Source organism: Osmerus mordax, chromosome 9 (assembly GCF_038355195.1).
Source record: "Osmerus mordax isolate fOsmMor3 chromosome 9, fOsmMor3.pri, whole genome shotgun sequence".
Classification (NCBI taxonomy): domain Eukaryota; kingdom Metazoa; phylum Chordata; class Actinopteri; order Osmeriformes; family Osmeridae; genus Osmerus; species Osmerus mordax.
The window spans coordinates 1,747,634-1,762,283 of NC_090058.1; the positions used below are offsets into that span (position 1 = coordinate 1,747,634).

Sequence of the window (14,650 nt, forward strand, 5' to 3'; positions counted from 1 at the left end):
GAGAGGCGTCACACCACCCTGGACCCCCTTCAGAGAGGCATCACACCACCCTGGACCCCCTTCAGAGAGGCGTCACACCACCCTGGACCCCCTTCAGAGAGGCGTCACACCACCCTGGACCCCCTTCAGAGAGGCATCTCACCACCCTGGACCCCCTTCAGAGGCGTCTCACCACCCTGGACCCCCTTCAGAGAGGCATCACACCACCCTGGACCCCCTTCAGAGAGGCATCTCACCACCCTGGACCCCCTTCAGAGAGGCATCACACCACCCTGGACCCCCTTCAGAGAGGCATCTCACCACCCTGGACCCCCTTCAGAGAGGCGTCTCACCACCCTGGACCCCCTTCAGAGAGGCATCACACCACCCTGGACCCCCTTCAGAGAGGCGTCACACCACCCTGGACCCCCTTCAGAGAGGCGTCACACCACCCTGGACCCCCTTCAGAGAGGCATCTCACCACCCTGGACCCCCTTCAGAGGCGTCTCACCACCCTGGACCCCCTTCAGAGAGGCGTCACACCACCCTGGACCCCCTTCAGAGAGGCATCTCACCACCCTGGACCCCCTTCAGAGAGGCATCTCACCACCCTGGACCCCCTTCAGAGAGGCGTCACACCACCCTGGACCCCCTTCAGAGAGGCGTCACACCACCCTGGACCCCCTTCAGAGAGGCATCACACCACCCTGGACCCCCTTCAGAGGCATCTCACCACCCTGGACCCCCTTCAGAGAGGCATCTCACCACCCTGGACCCCCTTCAGAGAGGCATCACACCACCCTGGACCCCCTTCAGAGAGGCGTCTCACCACCCTGGACCCCCTTCAGAGAGGCATCTCACCACCCTGGACCCCCTTCAGAGAGGCATCACACCACCCTGGACCCCCTTCAGAGAGGCATCTCACCACCCTGGACCCCCTTCAGAGAGGCATCTCACCACCCTGGACCCCCTTCAGAGAGGCGTCTCACCACCCTGGACCCCCTTCAGAGAGGCGTCACACCACCCTGGACCCCCTTCAGAGAGGCATCACACCACCCTGGACCCCCTTCAGAGGCATCTCACCACCCTGGACCCCCTTCAGAGAGGCGTCACACCACCCTGGACCCCCTTCAGAGAGGCATCACACCACCCTGGACCCCCTTCAGAGGCGTCACACCACCCTGGACCCCCTTCAGAGAGGCATCTCACCACCCTGGACCCCCTTCAGAGAGGCATCACACCACCCTGGACCCCCTTCAGAGAGGCATCACACCACCCTGGACCCCCTTCAGAGAGGCATCACACCACCCTGGACCCCCTTCAGAGAGGCATCTCACCACCCTGGACCCCCTTCAGAGGCATCACACCACCCTGGACCCCCTTCAGAGAGGCATCACACCACCCTGGACCCCCTTCAGAGAGGCGTCACACCACCCTGGACCCCCTTCAGAGAGGCATCACACCACCCTGGACCCCCTTCAGAGAGGCATCTCACCACCCTGGACCCCCTTCAGAGAGGCATCACACCACCCTGGACCCCCTTCAGAGAGGCATCTCACCACCCTGGACCCCCTTCAGAGAGGCATCACACCACCCTGGACCCCCTTCAGAGAGGCGTCACACCACCCTGGACCCCCTTCAGAGAGGCATCACACCACCCTGGACCCCCTTCAGAGAGGCATCTCACCACCCTGGACCCCCTTCAGAGAGGCATCACACCACCCTGGACCCCCTTCAGAGAGGCATCTCACCACCCTGGACCCCCTTCAGAGAGGCATCTCACCACCCTGGACCCCCTTCAGAGAGGCATCACACCACCCTGGACCCCCTTCAGAGAGGCATCTCACCACCCTGGACCCCCTTCAGAGAGGCGTCTCACCACCCTGGACCCCCTTCAGAGAGGCATCTCACCACCCTGGACCCCCTTCAGAGAGGCATCACACCACCCTGGACCCCCTTCAGAGAGGCGTCTCACCACCCTGGACCCCCTTCAGAGAGGCATCACACCACCCTGGACCCCCTTCAGAGAGGCATCACACCACCCTGGACCCCCTTCAGAGAGGCATCTCACCACCCTGGACCCCCTTCAGAGAGGCATCACACCACCCTGGACCCCCTTCAGAGAGGCATCTCACCACCCTGGACCCCCTTCAGAGAGGCATCACACCACCCTGGACCCCCTTCAGAGAGGCATCTCACCACCCTGGACCCCCTTCAGAGAGGCATCTCACCACCCTGGACCCCCTTCAGAGAGGCATCACACCACCCTGGACCCCCTTCAGAGAGGCGTCACACCACCCTGGACCCCCTTCAGAGAGGCATCTCACCAACACCCCCCCTCACCCTCCAGCAGACTCCTGACCTCCGCATACATGGAACACACAAGTTCAAACCACAGCTTACTGTTTGGTTGTGGTTTAGCTGAGTGTGGGATGGATTGATCCGGCTGGCCAGATCCAGTCTGTCAGCCACACAGCTCAGGGAACATCCCCCCAGGGCGCTTCTGCTCGTCTGCTCTTACAAAGATAGTGAATCCTGAAGAGGCACAACTGCATTGCTGGATAACGCTGTTGCTTGGTGACATGTGCTATGAAAAGGTCGTCGCTCGTGACCTTATGCCTCTGCTGGCAGATCCGGTTCACGGGGGAAACAGGATAAAAATATCTGGCAGGTGCTGTTAGAACCCTCAGGAAAGGAATGACCAGGATGTCTGGCTGGGATCACCAACACCAGCAGGGAGACGCCAGGATATCTGCCCAGCAACTACACCTACCAATAGGAAGAGGTTTGTATGTGCGTGCAAATGTATGCGTGTGATTGTGTGCGCGTGAATGTGCCCGTGAGCATGTGTGAGCAAGTGTGAGTGTCAGACCCACCTGCTCTTCCGCACGCCGCCTCATGGACCACCTGCTGACCAGCAGACATGCTCCCACCGGCCTGGCCGTCTGACGAGACGAGCCTGGGGACAGACAGGAGGACGGGGGCATGAGAGACAAGACCAGCCCTGCCTGGAGGAACACCAGGGCTGCCTCCAGCCTCCAGAGTACCAGCCCTGCCTGGAGGAACACCAGGGCTGCCTCCAGCCTCCAGAGTACCAGCCCTGCCTGGAGGAACACCAGGGCTGCCTCCAGCCTCCAGAGTACCAGCCCTACCTAGAGGAACACCAGGGCTGCCTCCAGCCTCCAGAGTACCAGCCCTACCTAGAGGAACACCAGGGCTGCCTCCAGCCTCCAGAGTACCAGCCCTGCCTGGAGGAACACCAGGGCTGCCTCCAGCCTCCAGAGTACCAGCCCTGCCTGGAGGAACACCAGGGCTGCCTCCAGCCTCCAGTCTCCACAGTAATAGCCCTGGCCCTCAGAACGACCCGGTGGCAGGATGTGACAAGCTGCTGCTCTCTCACAGCTAGGAGAGGGTCCCTGCACACTCAGTGTTGACTGAAGCCAGGGGCTTTTAGGGTGTGTGTGACCAAGCATCTCCAGGAAAGAGAAATGTGTGTGTGTGGGGGTGGGGCCAGCTCCCTGTGTGTGGGGGCGGGGCCAGCTCCCTGTGTGTGCTGTCTAGAGGGTTTCTTGACTCTCTGAGGAGGGCAGGTGTTTACCGAGGGTTCATCAGGGCCGAGGTGTGGAGGGGGGGGGACATTCCTACAGCGTGGTAGCCCTCCAGGGGGACGCTGCGACAGGGGCCAGTGGGACCTGACCTGTGGAGGTCAGGAGGACAGTGTTCTACACACACACAGCTGAACATCCACCTCAGAGGAACAGCAGGGTGTCACAGCCCGACTAACAACACTCCCTCTCAGAACGCGAGTGTGTAGGGTGTGTGTGTGTGTTTGCGTGCAGTCTCTCAGAGCGAGCCATTATGGGGTGTACACAGGGCGTAAGGCAGGGACCGGCAAGCCTGTAACTTTATACATTTAATCTGGTAAGTATGTGTGTGTGTGTGTGTGTGTGTGTGTTGGGGGGGTCATAAATAAAGCAGAGCTAGTGTTAACCCTCTGCACTATAACAGCAGCTTGCCAAAGCAACATTAACAAGGTAACGAACGAACACACTGCTTCCCTTGTAGGGGAATCACAGTTGTTCTTTCATGCCCGTTACACAATCAGCGACAAGAGCAGCCACCGTGATGAGCAGCGCCACCCCACAGGAAGCAGCCCCCATGATGAGCAGCGCCACCCCACAGGAAGCAGGAAGCAGCCCCCGTGATGAGCAGCGCCACCCCACAGGAAGCAGGAAGCAGCCCCCGTGATGAGCAGCGCCACCCCACAGGAAGCAGGAAGCAGCCCCCGTGATGAGCAGCGCCACCCCACAGGAAGCAGGAAGCAGCCCCTGTGATGAGCAGCGCCACCCCACAGGAAGCAGGAAGCAGCCCCCCGTGATGAGCAGCGCCACCCCACAGGAAGCAGGAAGCAGGCCTTCTCAGATGCACGGAGGAGCGGCCCTCACCTCGCTCTACACCTGGTACACATTCCCTCACCTCTCCACGGCAGCCGGACCCCCGGGTGAAGGTGTCACCTGGAAACACCCTGTGCATCAGTACGGCTCTGTTTACAGCTCTGTTTACAGCTCTGTTTACAGCTCTGTTTACAGACTAAGACGGACCCTGCACTCAAACCAGAGTTGTTCCTGAGCACCGTCAGACTGAGGTAGAGGAGACAGCATGAGTGTCCAGGCTGGACTATTGTGTGTCTGCAGGTTGAAGGATATTGGTGTGGGTTTGGGCAGGGGGGATTAGGACTGAGTTGTAAACAATGCTCTGGTTTGGCAGCAGTGTGTGTGTATAGTATCATGTGATAGTAACTGCTGCTTCAGTACTAGAGGGAGAGGGTCAGTGGGGCAGGCTGACATTAATGGCCCTGTTGTAATTGTCACCCTATTAGTAATGCTACACTGTTGCATGGGTTTTCCGTAGCTGCAGCTGCAAAACTAGCCAAGCCTCGCAAACCAAACACCAAACACGCTCACTTATTTAGCTTACAATTTGCTCCTTTCAAAATCTCCAGCTGAGGTCATTCTCCCAGGCTGAGAGTTCGCGTTCAGATCCCCAAGCGGGCAACCCTGAGATGTTGATGGACACTCGAAGGTCTAGTTCTACTGAGAACCCCCCGACACAGCCCCCTGAAGCTGCAGCCTGGCCGGACCCCGACACAGCCCCCTGAAGCTGCAGCCTGACCGGACCCCGACACAGCCCCCTTAAGCTGCAGCCTGACCCGACCCCGACACAGCCCCATTAAGCTGCAGCCTGGCCGGACCATGACACAGCCCCCTGAAGCTGCAGCCTGACCGGACCCCGACACAGCCCCCTGAAGCTGCAGCCTGACCGGACCCCGACACAGCCCCCTGAAGCTGCAGCCTGACCGGACCCCGACACTGCCCCCTGAAGCTGCAGCCTGGCCGGACCAGCCAGCCTCCAGGACCTGTGGACGTGCAGAGACACACAAGATGCACTGACATCCACTCATCTCTCACAAAGGCAGGCCTCGTTACCAAACCAAAGCAACCATCCATTCAGGATTTTCAGTCGTCACAGCATTCAATTTTAATGAGACAGAAACAAATGCTGACTAATCAGTCTGTCCAATCAGTGTACTCAACTGAGTTGGCATTTCCTGACAATGTTCCGCTCTGATTGGCTGGCCGCCGGCGTGGAAGGCCGAGTGAATGGAGGATTCTCCATCTTCCCAGATCAGGAGGAGACAGTTTGGCTGGACCGCCATATAAATCCACTCCCCAAACATTACTGTTAATCTTGTTCCTTATTAGTCACTTTCCGTTCTCAAACAAACCCAGAATGTCATGCAGATCACAGATTCCAGTAACAAAGACAAACTGTCAATGTTCATCAATGCTTAATTGTCCGAGGACAACGGCCCAGGGAAGCGTTTTAAAGATAAGTATCGAATGTTCAGCAGAAGGGTTCAAAGTTCAACAGGCTGGCTGCTTGAAGACAGGGAAAAGAAGTCCAGAGTGTTTCTAAAGCCTCCAGTCCAGAGTGTGTCCTCCAGCAGAGAGCAGATGAGGTATGTGACTGTTTGAGAAGTGCCACAGTTAGGGTTAGGGTTTTAGGTTGCTTCTAAAATGGGTTAGAAATAATGGGAAGCAGTTTATTACCCGAGTATCCAACCATCCTGTGAACAATCATCTCCTCTTTTTCTGACAGAGGTTTACACTCACCCCCCCCCACACACACGCACACACACATTTTATTCTTTCTTTCGTCCTTTCCATCGGTGCATTTTTGGGTTAGGAGCTTCCGTTTTTCCCACACACTCTCCTGTCACACTGGCCGGCCACAAAAATGCAGGACAGCGGAGAGAGAGAGAGAGAGAGAGAGAGAGAGAGAGAGAGAGAGAGAGAGAGAGAGAGAGAGAGAGAGAGAGAGAGGGGCTCTGGAATTCCACATGCCGAGAGCACACGGCAACAGCCAGGAAGACACACACACACACTTATGCACACACACACACTTATGCACACACACACACTTATGCACACACACACACACACACACTCAAACACACATGCTGACACGCATACGTACACACACACTTATGCACACACACAAACGCACATGCTGACACACATACGTACACACACAGAGGAGCAAACAGAGCACCTAGCATACCCAACCACCCATACACCCCCCTCCTACACCCCTCACCGCCCTCTCCTCCCCTCCACCCCCCTCCTCCACCCCTCAACCCCCTCCTCCCCTACACCCCCCTCCTCCACCCCTCAACCCCCTCCTCCCCTACACCCCCCTCCTCCACCCCTCACCCCCCTCTCCTCCCCTACACCCCCCTCCTCCACCCCTCAACCCCCTCCTCCCTTACACCCCCCTCCTCCACACCTTGCCCCCCTCCCCACCCCTCACCCCCATTCTCCCCTACACCCCCCTCTCCTCCCCTACACCCCCCTCCTGCACCCCGGCCTCACTCTGGCCCGGCCTCACTCTGCCCCCTGGCCCGGCCTCACTCTGCCCCCTGGCCCGGCCTCACTCTGCCCCCTGGCCCGGCCTCACTCTGCCCCCTGGCCCGGCCTCACTCTGCCCCCTGGCCCGGCCTCACTCTGCTCCCTGGCCCGGCCTCACTCTGGCCCGGCCTCACTCTGCTCCCTGGCCCGGCCTCACTCTGGCCCGGCCTCACTCTGCCCCCTGGCCCGGCCTCACTCTGCTCCCTGGCCCGGCCTCACTCTGGCCCGGCCTCACTCTGCCCCCTGGCCCGGCCTCACTCTGGCCCGGCCTCACTCTGCTCCCTGGCCCGGCCTCACTCTGGCCCGGCCTCACTCTGCTCCCTGGCCCGGCCTCACTCTGGCCCGGCCTCACTCTGCCCCCTGGCCCGGCCTCACTCTGCCCCCTGGCCCGGCCTCACTCTGCCCCCTGGCCCGGCCTCACTCTGCCCCCTGGCCCGGCCTCACTCTGCCCCCTGGCCCGGCCTCTGGCCCGGCCTCACTCACCACTTCAAAGCCCCGGAGCTGGACAAGACAGCCAGCAGAGTTCTGTTGAATTCGCCAAATTCAAACACACACACACAGAGATAGACACTGATACCCAGACTATCACAAACAAACCCAACCTACACACTGACACGGACAGATACACAAGGACGCGCACACACAGGTTTGTGGTTGGGTCAGTGAGTAACGGTAGTGAAATTGCTCTCCTCTGCTCTCTTCTCCTTCTACTATCCTCTCCTCGACCCTCCTCTGCTCTCCTCTCTCCTCTGCTCTCCTCTCCTCTGCTCTCTCCTCTCCTCTGCTCTCTTCTCCTTCTACTATCCTCTCCTCGACCCTCCTCTGCTCTCCTCTCTCCTCTGCTCTCCTCTCCTCTGCTCTCTCCTCTCCTCTGCTCTCCTCTCCTTCTACTATCCTCTCCTCGACCCTCCTCTGCTCTCCTCTCCTCTGCTCTCTCCTCTCCTCTGCTCTCTCCTCTGCTCTCTCCTCTGCTCTCTCCTCTCCTCTGCTCTCTCCTCTCCTCTGCTCTCTCCTCTCCACTCTCTTCCTCTCCTCTCCACTCTCTTCCTCTCCACTCTCCTCTGCTCTCTCCTCTCCACTCTCCTCTGCTCTCTCCTCTCCACTCTCTTCCTCTCCACTCTCCTCTCTTCCTCTCCTCTCTACTCTCTCCTCTCTACTCTCTCCTCTGCTCTCTCCTCTGCTCTCTCCTCTCCACTCTCTTCTCTTCCTCTCCTCACCACTGGGCGAGAGCAGGAGCCACAGCAGTCATGTGCTTTAAACAAACAAGCAGCCCTATCACAGAGGTTTGCCATTGTTGTGTAATTTGGCCAGATGTTGGGTAATAAAGTCATACTGCAGCGTGGGAAACAGATGGCAGCTCGGCCTCACTCCTCTCCCCTCTCTCTGCTCTTTCTCTACTTTTTCCTCCTCTCTTCTCCTGATAATCTCCAAACCAAACAGGCTTGACATGGCGCTCGTAACTAGGGCCCTGCCGCTGAACCGCATTCTGTTTACCGAGCGTCCAGAAAGCAGGCCTGTGCTGAGGTTGTTTACTGTACAGGCAGATAGAGCCCCAAGCCAAGAGCCTGCCTGGGTCCACTCTGCACTCCACGTACTGCAGCCTAACGCTCATTAGCCTCACCACTTCCTCTTGAACTCTGGCGACGCCATGGACCCAGTTTCACCCCGACAGCACAACCAACGACTGGTCTTCCCCCTGACTAGGTTACGGGAAGGACTCGGGGGTGAGGGGAGGACTGGGAGGTGAGGACTGGGAGGTGAGGGGAGGATTGGGAGGTGAGGGGAGGACTGGGAGGTGAGGGGAGGACTGGGAGGGGAGGACTGGGAGGTGAGGACTGGGAGGTGAGGGGAGGACTGGGAGGTGAGGGGAGGACTGGGAAGTGAGGGGAGGACTGGGAGGTGAGGACTGGGAGGTGAGGGGAGGACTGGGAGGTGAGGGGAGGACTGGGAGGTGAGGGGAGGACTGGGAGGTGAGGGGAGGACTGGGAAGTGAGGGGAGGACTGGGAGGTGAGGACTGGGAGGTGAGGGGAGGACTGGGAGGTGAGGGGAGGACTGGGAGGTGAGGGGAGGACTGGGAGGTGAGGGGAGGACTGGGAGGTGAGGACTGGGAGGTGAGGGGAGGACTGGGAGGTGAGGGGAGGACTGGGAGGTGCGGGGAGGACTGGGAGGTGCGGGGAGGACTGGGAGGTGAGGGGAGGACTGGGAGGTGAGGGGAGGACTGGGAGGTGCGGGGAGGACTGGGAGGTGAGGGGAGGACTGGGAGGTGCGGGGAGGACTGGGAGGTGAGGGGAGGACTGGGAGGTGAGGGGAGGACTGGGAGGTGAGGGGAGGACTGGGAGGTGCGGGGAGGACTGGGAGGTGAGGGGAGGACTGGGAGGTGAGGGGAGGACTGGGAGGTGCGGGGAGGACTGGGAGGTGAGGGGAGGACTGGGAGGTGAGGGGAGGACTGGGAGGTGAGGGGAGGACTGGGAGGTGAGGGGAGGACTGGGAGGTACGACGATCTGACAGATGTTCGGAGGGGTGATTTACATCTGTGAGTGCTGCTGTGTTGCAGGGATAGTGACTAGGTAGTGACCGTGCAGGGCTTACTTGTTGACACGCTGAGAGGAGATCTTCCTGACCACGCCCTCCTGCCGGCCTCCGCTGGGGGGTTTGGGGGTGAGGATGGGGCCAGTGTGGGGCTGAGGCTGGGTTGCGGCCTGGTTCAGCCAGCCTTGGTGGGTCGGCTGGGTGCTGGAGCAGAGGCCAGGAGCCTGGGGTCTGCTAGCTACCACTGGGGCTGGGGAGATGGTGTGGCCTGCAAACAGGGCCTACGAGAAAAGCACAGCACAGTTAGCAACAGAAACATACCTAAACTGTACACACACACATACAACACATTGACCGTCTCTTGTCAGTTTGAAAGAATTAACCAAAAAAGGCATGAGGAGGGCAGTCCCTAGCAGCAGGTTGTGTATTTCACTGTCAATGGAAAATAGTTTTCCATCTCAGGTCAACTGAGGTGAAAAGACAAGAGACCACTACATCAATTAGCACCGAAAGAAGCCATGCCATCCTTTATCAAAACATGTTCTACATATTTCGGAATTGGCCGCAACGCCAAAGAAAATTCCTTGCATTTCATACTTGTTTGGACAAGATTTCCCTTAAATGTCTTCTGGTGGAAGTAAACAACATAGTATCTGAGAGCTGCAGAGGGTCTGTCCCCTGCGCGAGGGACGGCCGCGAGGACATTCCTTCCACTTCTCGTGTCCACGTTATTTTCTCTCCCGCTCCGCGCGTCTGTCTGACGAGCTAATGGTTTTCCAGCTTCCCAGCGCGGAATTTCAAAGGAGCCGGCGGCGTGACGAGGAATATTTGATGTAATTTCTGTGTTGATAAATGAGAAGCTGATATTCCAGGTTGGAGGGTCTGTAGCAGCGCTGCAGTCAGGGCCAGGAAGGGCACCTTTCTTGGGCTGCCAGGTGGCCCAGAGCCAGGCCCACAGAGGAGCCACACAGTCTGCACCCAGTAACTGGAACACAGGCTGGAGCTTTGGAACAGCCTTCTCTCCCCATCTCTCTCTCACACGCAAACGCTGCACGCACACTCACACACACACACACACCTCAGCTCACCATGACACACATACACTTTTGTATTCAGTTAAGCCAAATACTCCCATAGATTCTCTCCGTAGGGCCTGGAGGCAGACATGGGGAGAGCAGGGATGTGGTGGGTGCTTGTTTCAGTCAGGCTAAAACCTTCAGTGGCTTTTCATGTGTCACCACAGAGAGGGTCAGAGCATGCTCTGGTTCTCTGACCAATAGAAGAGCTTGCTCTGGTTCTCTGACCAATAGAAGAGCTTGCTCTGGTTCTCTGACCAATAGAAGGGCACGCTCTGGTTCTCTGACCAATAGAAGGGCACGCTCTGGTTCTCTGACCAATAGAAGAGCACGCTCTGGTTCTCTGACCAATAGAAGAGCACGCTCTGGTTCTCTGACCAATAGAAGAACACGCTCTGGTTCTCTGACCAATAGAAGAGCACGCTCTGGTTCTCTGACCAATAGAAGAGCACGCTCTGGTTCTCTGACCAATAGAAGAGCACGCTCTGGTGCCCAGAGAGGAGAAGGAAGGCTGTAGAACACATGGGAAGGTTGCAGGGAGAGGAGATGGTGAGAGGAGGGGGACAAAAGAGGTGAGGGGAGGAGGAGAGGAGAAGAGAGGTGAGGGGAGGAGGAGAGGAGAAGAGAGGTGAGGGGAGGAGGAGAGGTGGGGAGGAGAAGAGAAGAGAGGTGAGGTGAGGAGGAGAGGTGGGGAGGAGAGGTGGGGAGGAGAGGAGAAGAGAGGTGAGGGGAGGAGGAGAGGTGGGGAGGAGAGGAGAAGAGAGGGGCCTACCCGGAGGATCACTTACACAGAGAGCCTTGCGTAACCCAGGCAGTCCGAGCCAAGAAAAACATCACCTCGATTGCATTAATTAGGTCCAACCTATGGCAGTGATGTGAGAGCAACTGCATTACTCAGGAAAGATCTAAAAAATGAGCGCATCTAATCACCCCTCCCACTACCTCCCTCCCTCCCAGTTCGGGTCCTCCTTCTCCCTGTAGGACAATTCTACAACAACGCAGCTGGATGAATAAATAAACTCTTCCAGTTTGGATCACCTTTCAAAGCAAAAACCAGGAACTTGCGGTATCCAACTTCTCTGTCAAAAGTCAAGTGACCAGTTCAAATTTGATTCAAACCTCCCTTTTGTAGTAAAAAAGAAAAGAAAAAGAAAAGAAATTATACAAAGATCAGCCCTGATCTTTGTATAAAGATCTGAGTGCTGACCCGTGTAATGCTTAGATGAGTTGTGTTTTTAAAATGTTTGTTTTTAGTGTTGTAATGAGAGAGAAGTGAAGCTAACTGATATAAGCTCAGGCTGACGGGCTTTGCTCTCTGAGGGCCTTCCCTGCTGCTGAGGGCAGTGAGCCTTGATAACTCACCTTCCCTGCTGCTGAGGGCAGTGAGCCTTGATAACTCACCTTCCCTGCTGCTGAGGGCAGTGAGCCTTGATAACTCACCTTCCCTGCTGCTGAGGGCAGTGAGCCTTGATAACTCACCTTCCCTGCTGCTGAGGGCAGTGAGCCTTGATAACTCACCTTCCCTGCTGCTGAGGGCAGTGAGCCTTGATAACTCACCTTCCCTGCTGCTGAGGGCAGTGAGCCTTGATAACTCACCTTCCCTGTTGCTGAGGGCAGTGAGCCTTGATAACTCACCTTCCCTGCTGCTGAGGGCAGTGAGCCTTGATAACTCACCTTCCCTGCTGCTGAGGGCAGTGAGCCTTGATAACTCACCTTCCCTGCTGCTGAGGGCAGTGAGCCTTGATAACTCACCTTCCCTGCTGCTGAGGGCAGTGAGCCTTGATAACTCACCTTCCCTGCTGCTGAGGGCAGTGAGCCTTGATAACTCACCTTCCCTGCTGCTGAGGGCAGTGAGCCTTGATAACTCACCTTCCCTGCTGCTGAGGGCAGTGAGCCTTGATAACTCACCTTCCCTGCTGCTGAGGGCAGTGAGCCTTGATAACTCACCTTCCCTGCTGCTGAGGGCAGTGAGCCTTGATAACTCACCTTCCCTGCTGCTGAGGGCAGTGAGCCTTGATAACTCACCTTCCCTGCTGCTGAGGGCAGTGAGCCTTGATAACTCACCTTCCCTGCTGCTGAGGGCAGTGAGCCTTGATAACTCACCTTCCCTGCTGCTGAGGGCAGTGAGCCTTGATAACTCACCTTCCCTGCTGCTGAGGGCAGTGAGCCTTGATAACTCACCTTCCCTGCTGCTGAGGGCAGTGAGCCTTGATAACTCACCTTCCCTGCTGCTGAGGGCAGTGAGCCTTGATAACTCACCTTCCCTGCTGCTGAGGGCAGTGAGCCTTGATAACTCACCTTCCCTGCTGCTGAGGGCAGTGAGCCTTGATAACTCACCTTCCCTGCTGCTGAGGGCAGTGAGCCTTGATAACTCACCTTCCCTGCTGCTGAGGGCAGTGAGCCTTGATAACTCACCTTCCCTGCTGCTGAGGGCAGTGAGCCTTGATAACTCACCTTCCCGTAAAAGCACAGCCAACCGACACCCCAGAACAGCCAACCGACACCCCAGAACAGCCAACCGACACCCCAGAACAGCCAACCGACACCCCAGAACACCCAACCGACACCCCAGAACACCCAACCGACACCCCAGAACAAAAGAAGTGCTCTGGGTCTCACAGCTGTTTGCTTTTGAAAAACGGACTTCCAACAGCAATGTTCCCAGAGGACACTGTTCTGTTCAGCGGTTTGTCTTCTGGTCTCCAGGACTGCTTCACGAACGCTCCGATGAAAGGCTTTCCTCTCCAGGACTGCTTCACGAACGCTCCGATGAAAGGCTTTCCTCTCCAGCACTGCTTCACGAACGCTCAGATCAAAGTCTTTCCTCTCTAGTGGGATGTGCCCTCTTCACTCTTTGGAGAGCATCATCGCTTAACTAGCACAAGATATTGTGCAAACAAAGATTAACAAAGCCTTTCCTTACACTGATTTGAAGAGCACTTTACTCAATTCAGCCCTGCAAACTGTTGAGACAGAACCCTCTGCTGGATTCAGGACAAACACAGAGAAAGACAGCAAAGAATCTCCTAGTATTTCTCTGAATCTACATCAGAGAGGATCAACTTGGTCTACACAACAGTTTTGACACAAATTGCCAGGTTGGCTCCGAGGACTGAACTGGTTGCAGCTTTCAGTAATAAACAGAAACCCAGCCTGTCTCCCCCTCCTGGCAGAGGGGTCAAGCATGGGGCAGACTGAGCAGCTCCTCTCCTGAGGCGGAGGGCTACTCACCTGGTGTCTGAGGGTGGTCGGGTCCAGTGGCTGGTGGGACTGACTCACCTGGTGTCTGAGGGTTGTGTGGTCCAGTGGCTGGTGGGGCTGACTCACCTGGTGTCTGAGGGTGGTCGGGTCCAGTGGCTGGTGGGGCTGACTCACCTGGTGTCGGGGGGTTGTCGGGTCCAGTGGCTGGTGGGGCGGACTCACCTGGTGTCTGAGGGTCGTCTGGTCCAGTGGCTGGTGGGACTGACTCACCTGGTGTCTGAGGGTCGTCTGGTCCAGTGGCTGGTGGGGCTGACTCACCTGGTGTCGGGGGGTTGTCGGGTCCAGTGGCTGGTGGGACTGACTCACCTGGTGTCTGAGGGTCGTCTGGTCCAGTGGCTGGTGGGGCTGACTCACCTGGTGTCGGGGGGCTGTCTGGTCCAGTGGCTGGTGGAACTGACTCACCTGGTGTCTGAGAGTCGTGTGGTCCAGAAGCTGGCGGGACTGGAGTTTCTGCTGCTGCAGCTGCTGGATGGCGAACTGCAGCTGGTAGCTGCCGGGCGTGGGCTGGTGGTGCGACCGGGGCAGGACACCCGTCACCAGGCTGTAGGCACTCTGGGTCTCCCTGTCCCACACTCCCTGCTCATCCTGCTGGGTCCTGGGCCTGCCACAGCACGGAGGGGGAGAGGGGGCATTTTTATACTTGGTTACTGCCAATTCCATCATAGCTATGTGTTTGTGTGTAATAAAGAGTCAGTGTACATGCTGCACAGCCCGACCCTGCCCCTCCACATGTTCACACACCAGACACGGGGAAGAAGCTAAGAGGACAAGACAGCCCTCTCCACCCCACACCCAACCCCCAGGCGTCTCAAGTCAAAACGGACCGATCAAAAGCA

The 14,650-nt window shown here is 57.6% G+C and overlaps 1 protein-coding gene across 1 annotated transcript in view; it reads right to left on the reverse strand.

The window, feature by feature from the left end:
• The window catches only part of ttll5 (tubulin tyrosine ligase-like family, member 5), a 57,546-nt gene that overhangs the window by 3,400 nt on the left and 39,496 nt on the right, over positions 1–14,650 (reverse strand). Inside the window, exons 30-32 of the mRNA XM_067243997.1 lie at positions 13,785–14,415; positions 9,538–9,758; positions 2,856–2,938 (exon numbers count right to left, since the gene is read on the reverse strand). Coding sequence (XP_067100098.1) covers positions 2,856–2,938; positions 9,538–9,758; positions 13,785–14,415 — 935 coding nt within the window. The remainder of the gene's footprint in view (positions 1–2,855; positions 2,939–9,537; positions 9,759–13,784; positions 14,416–14,650) is intronic.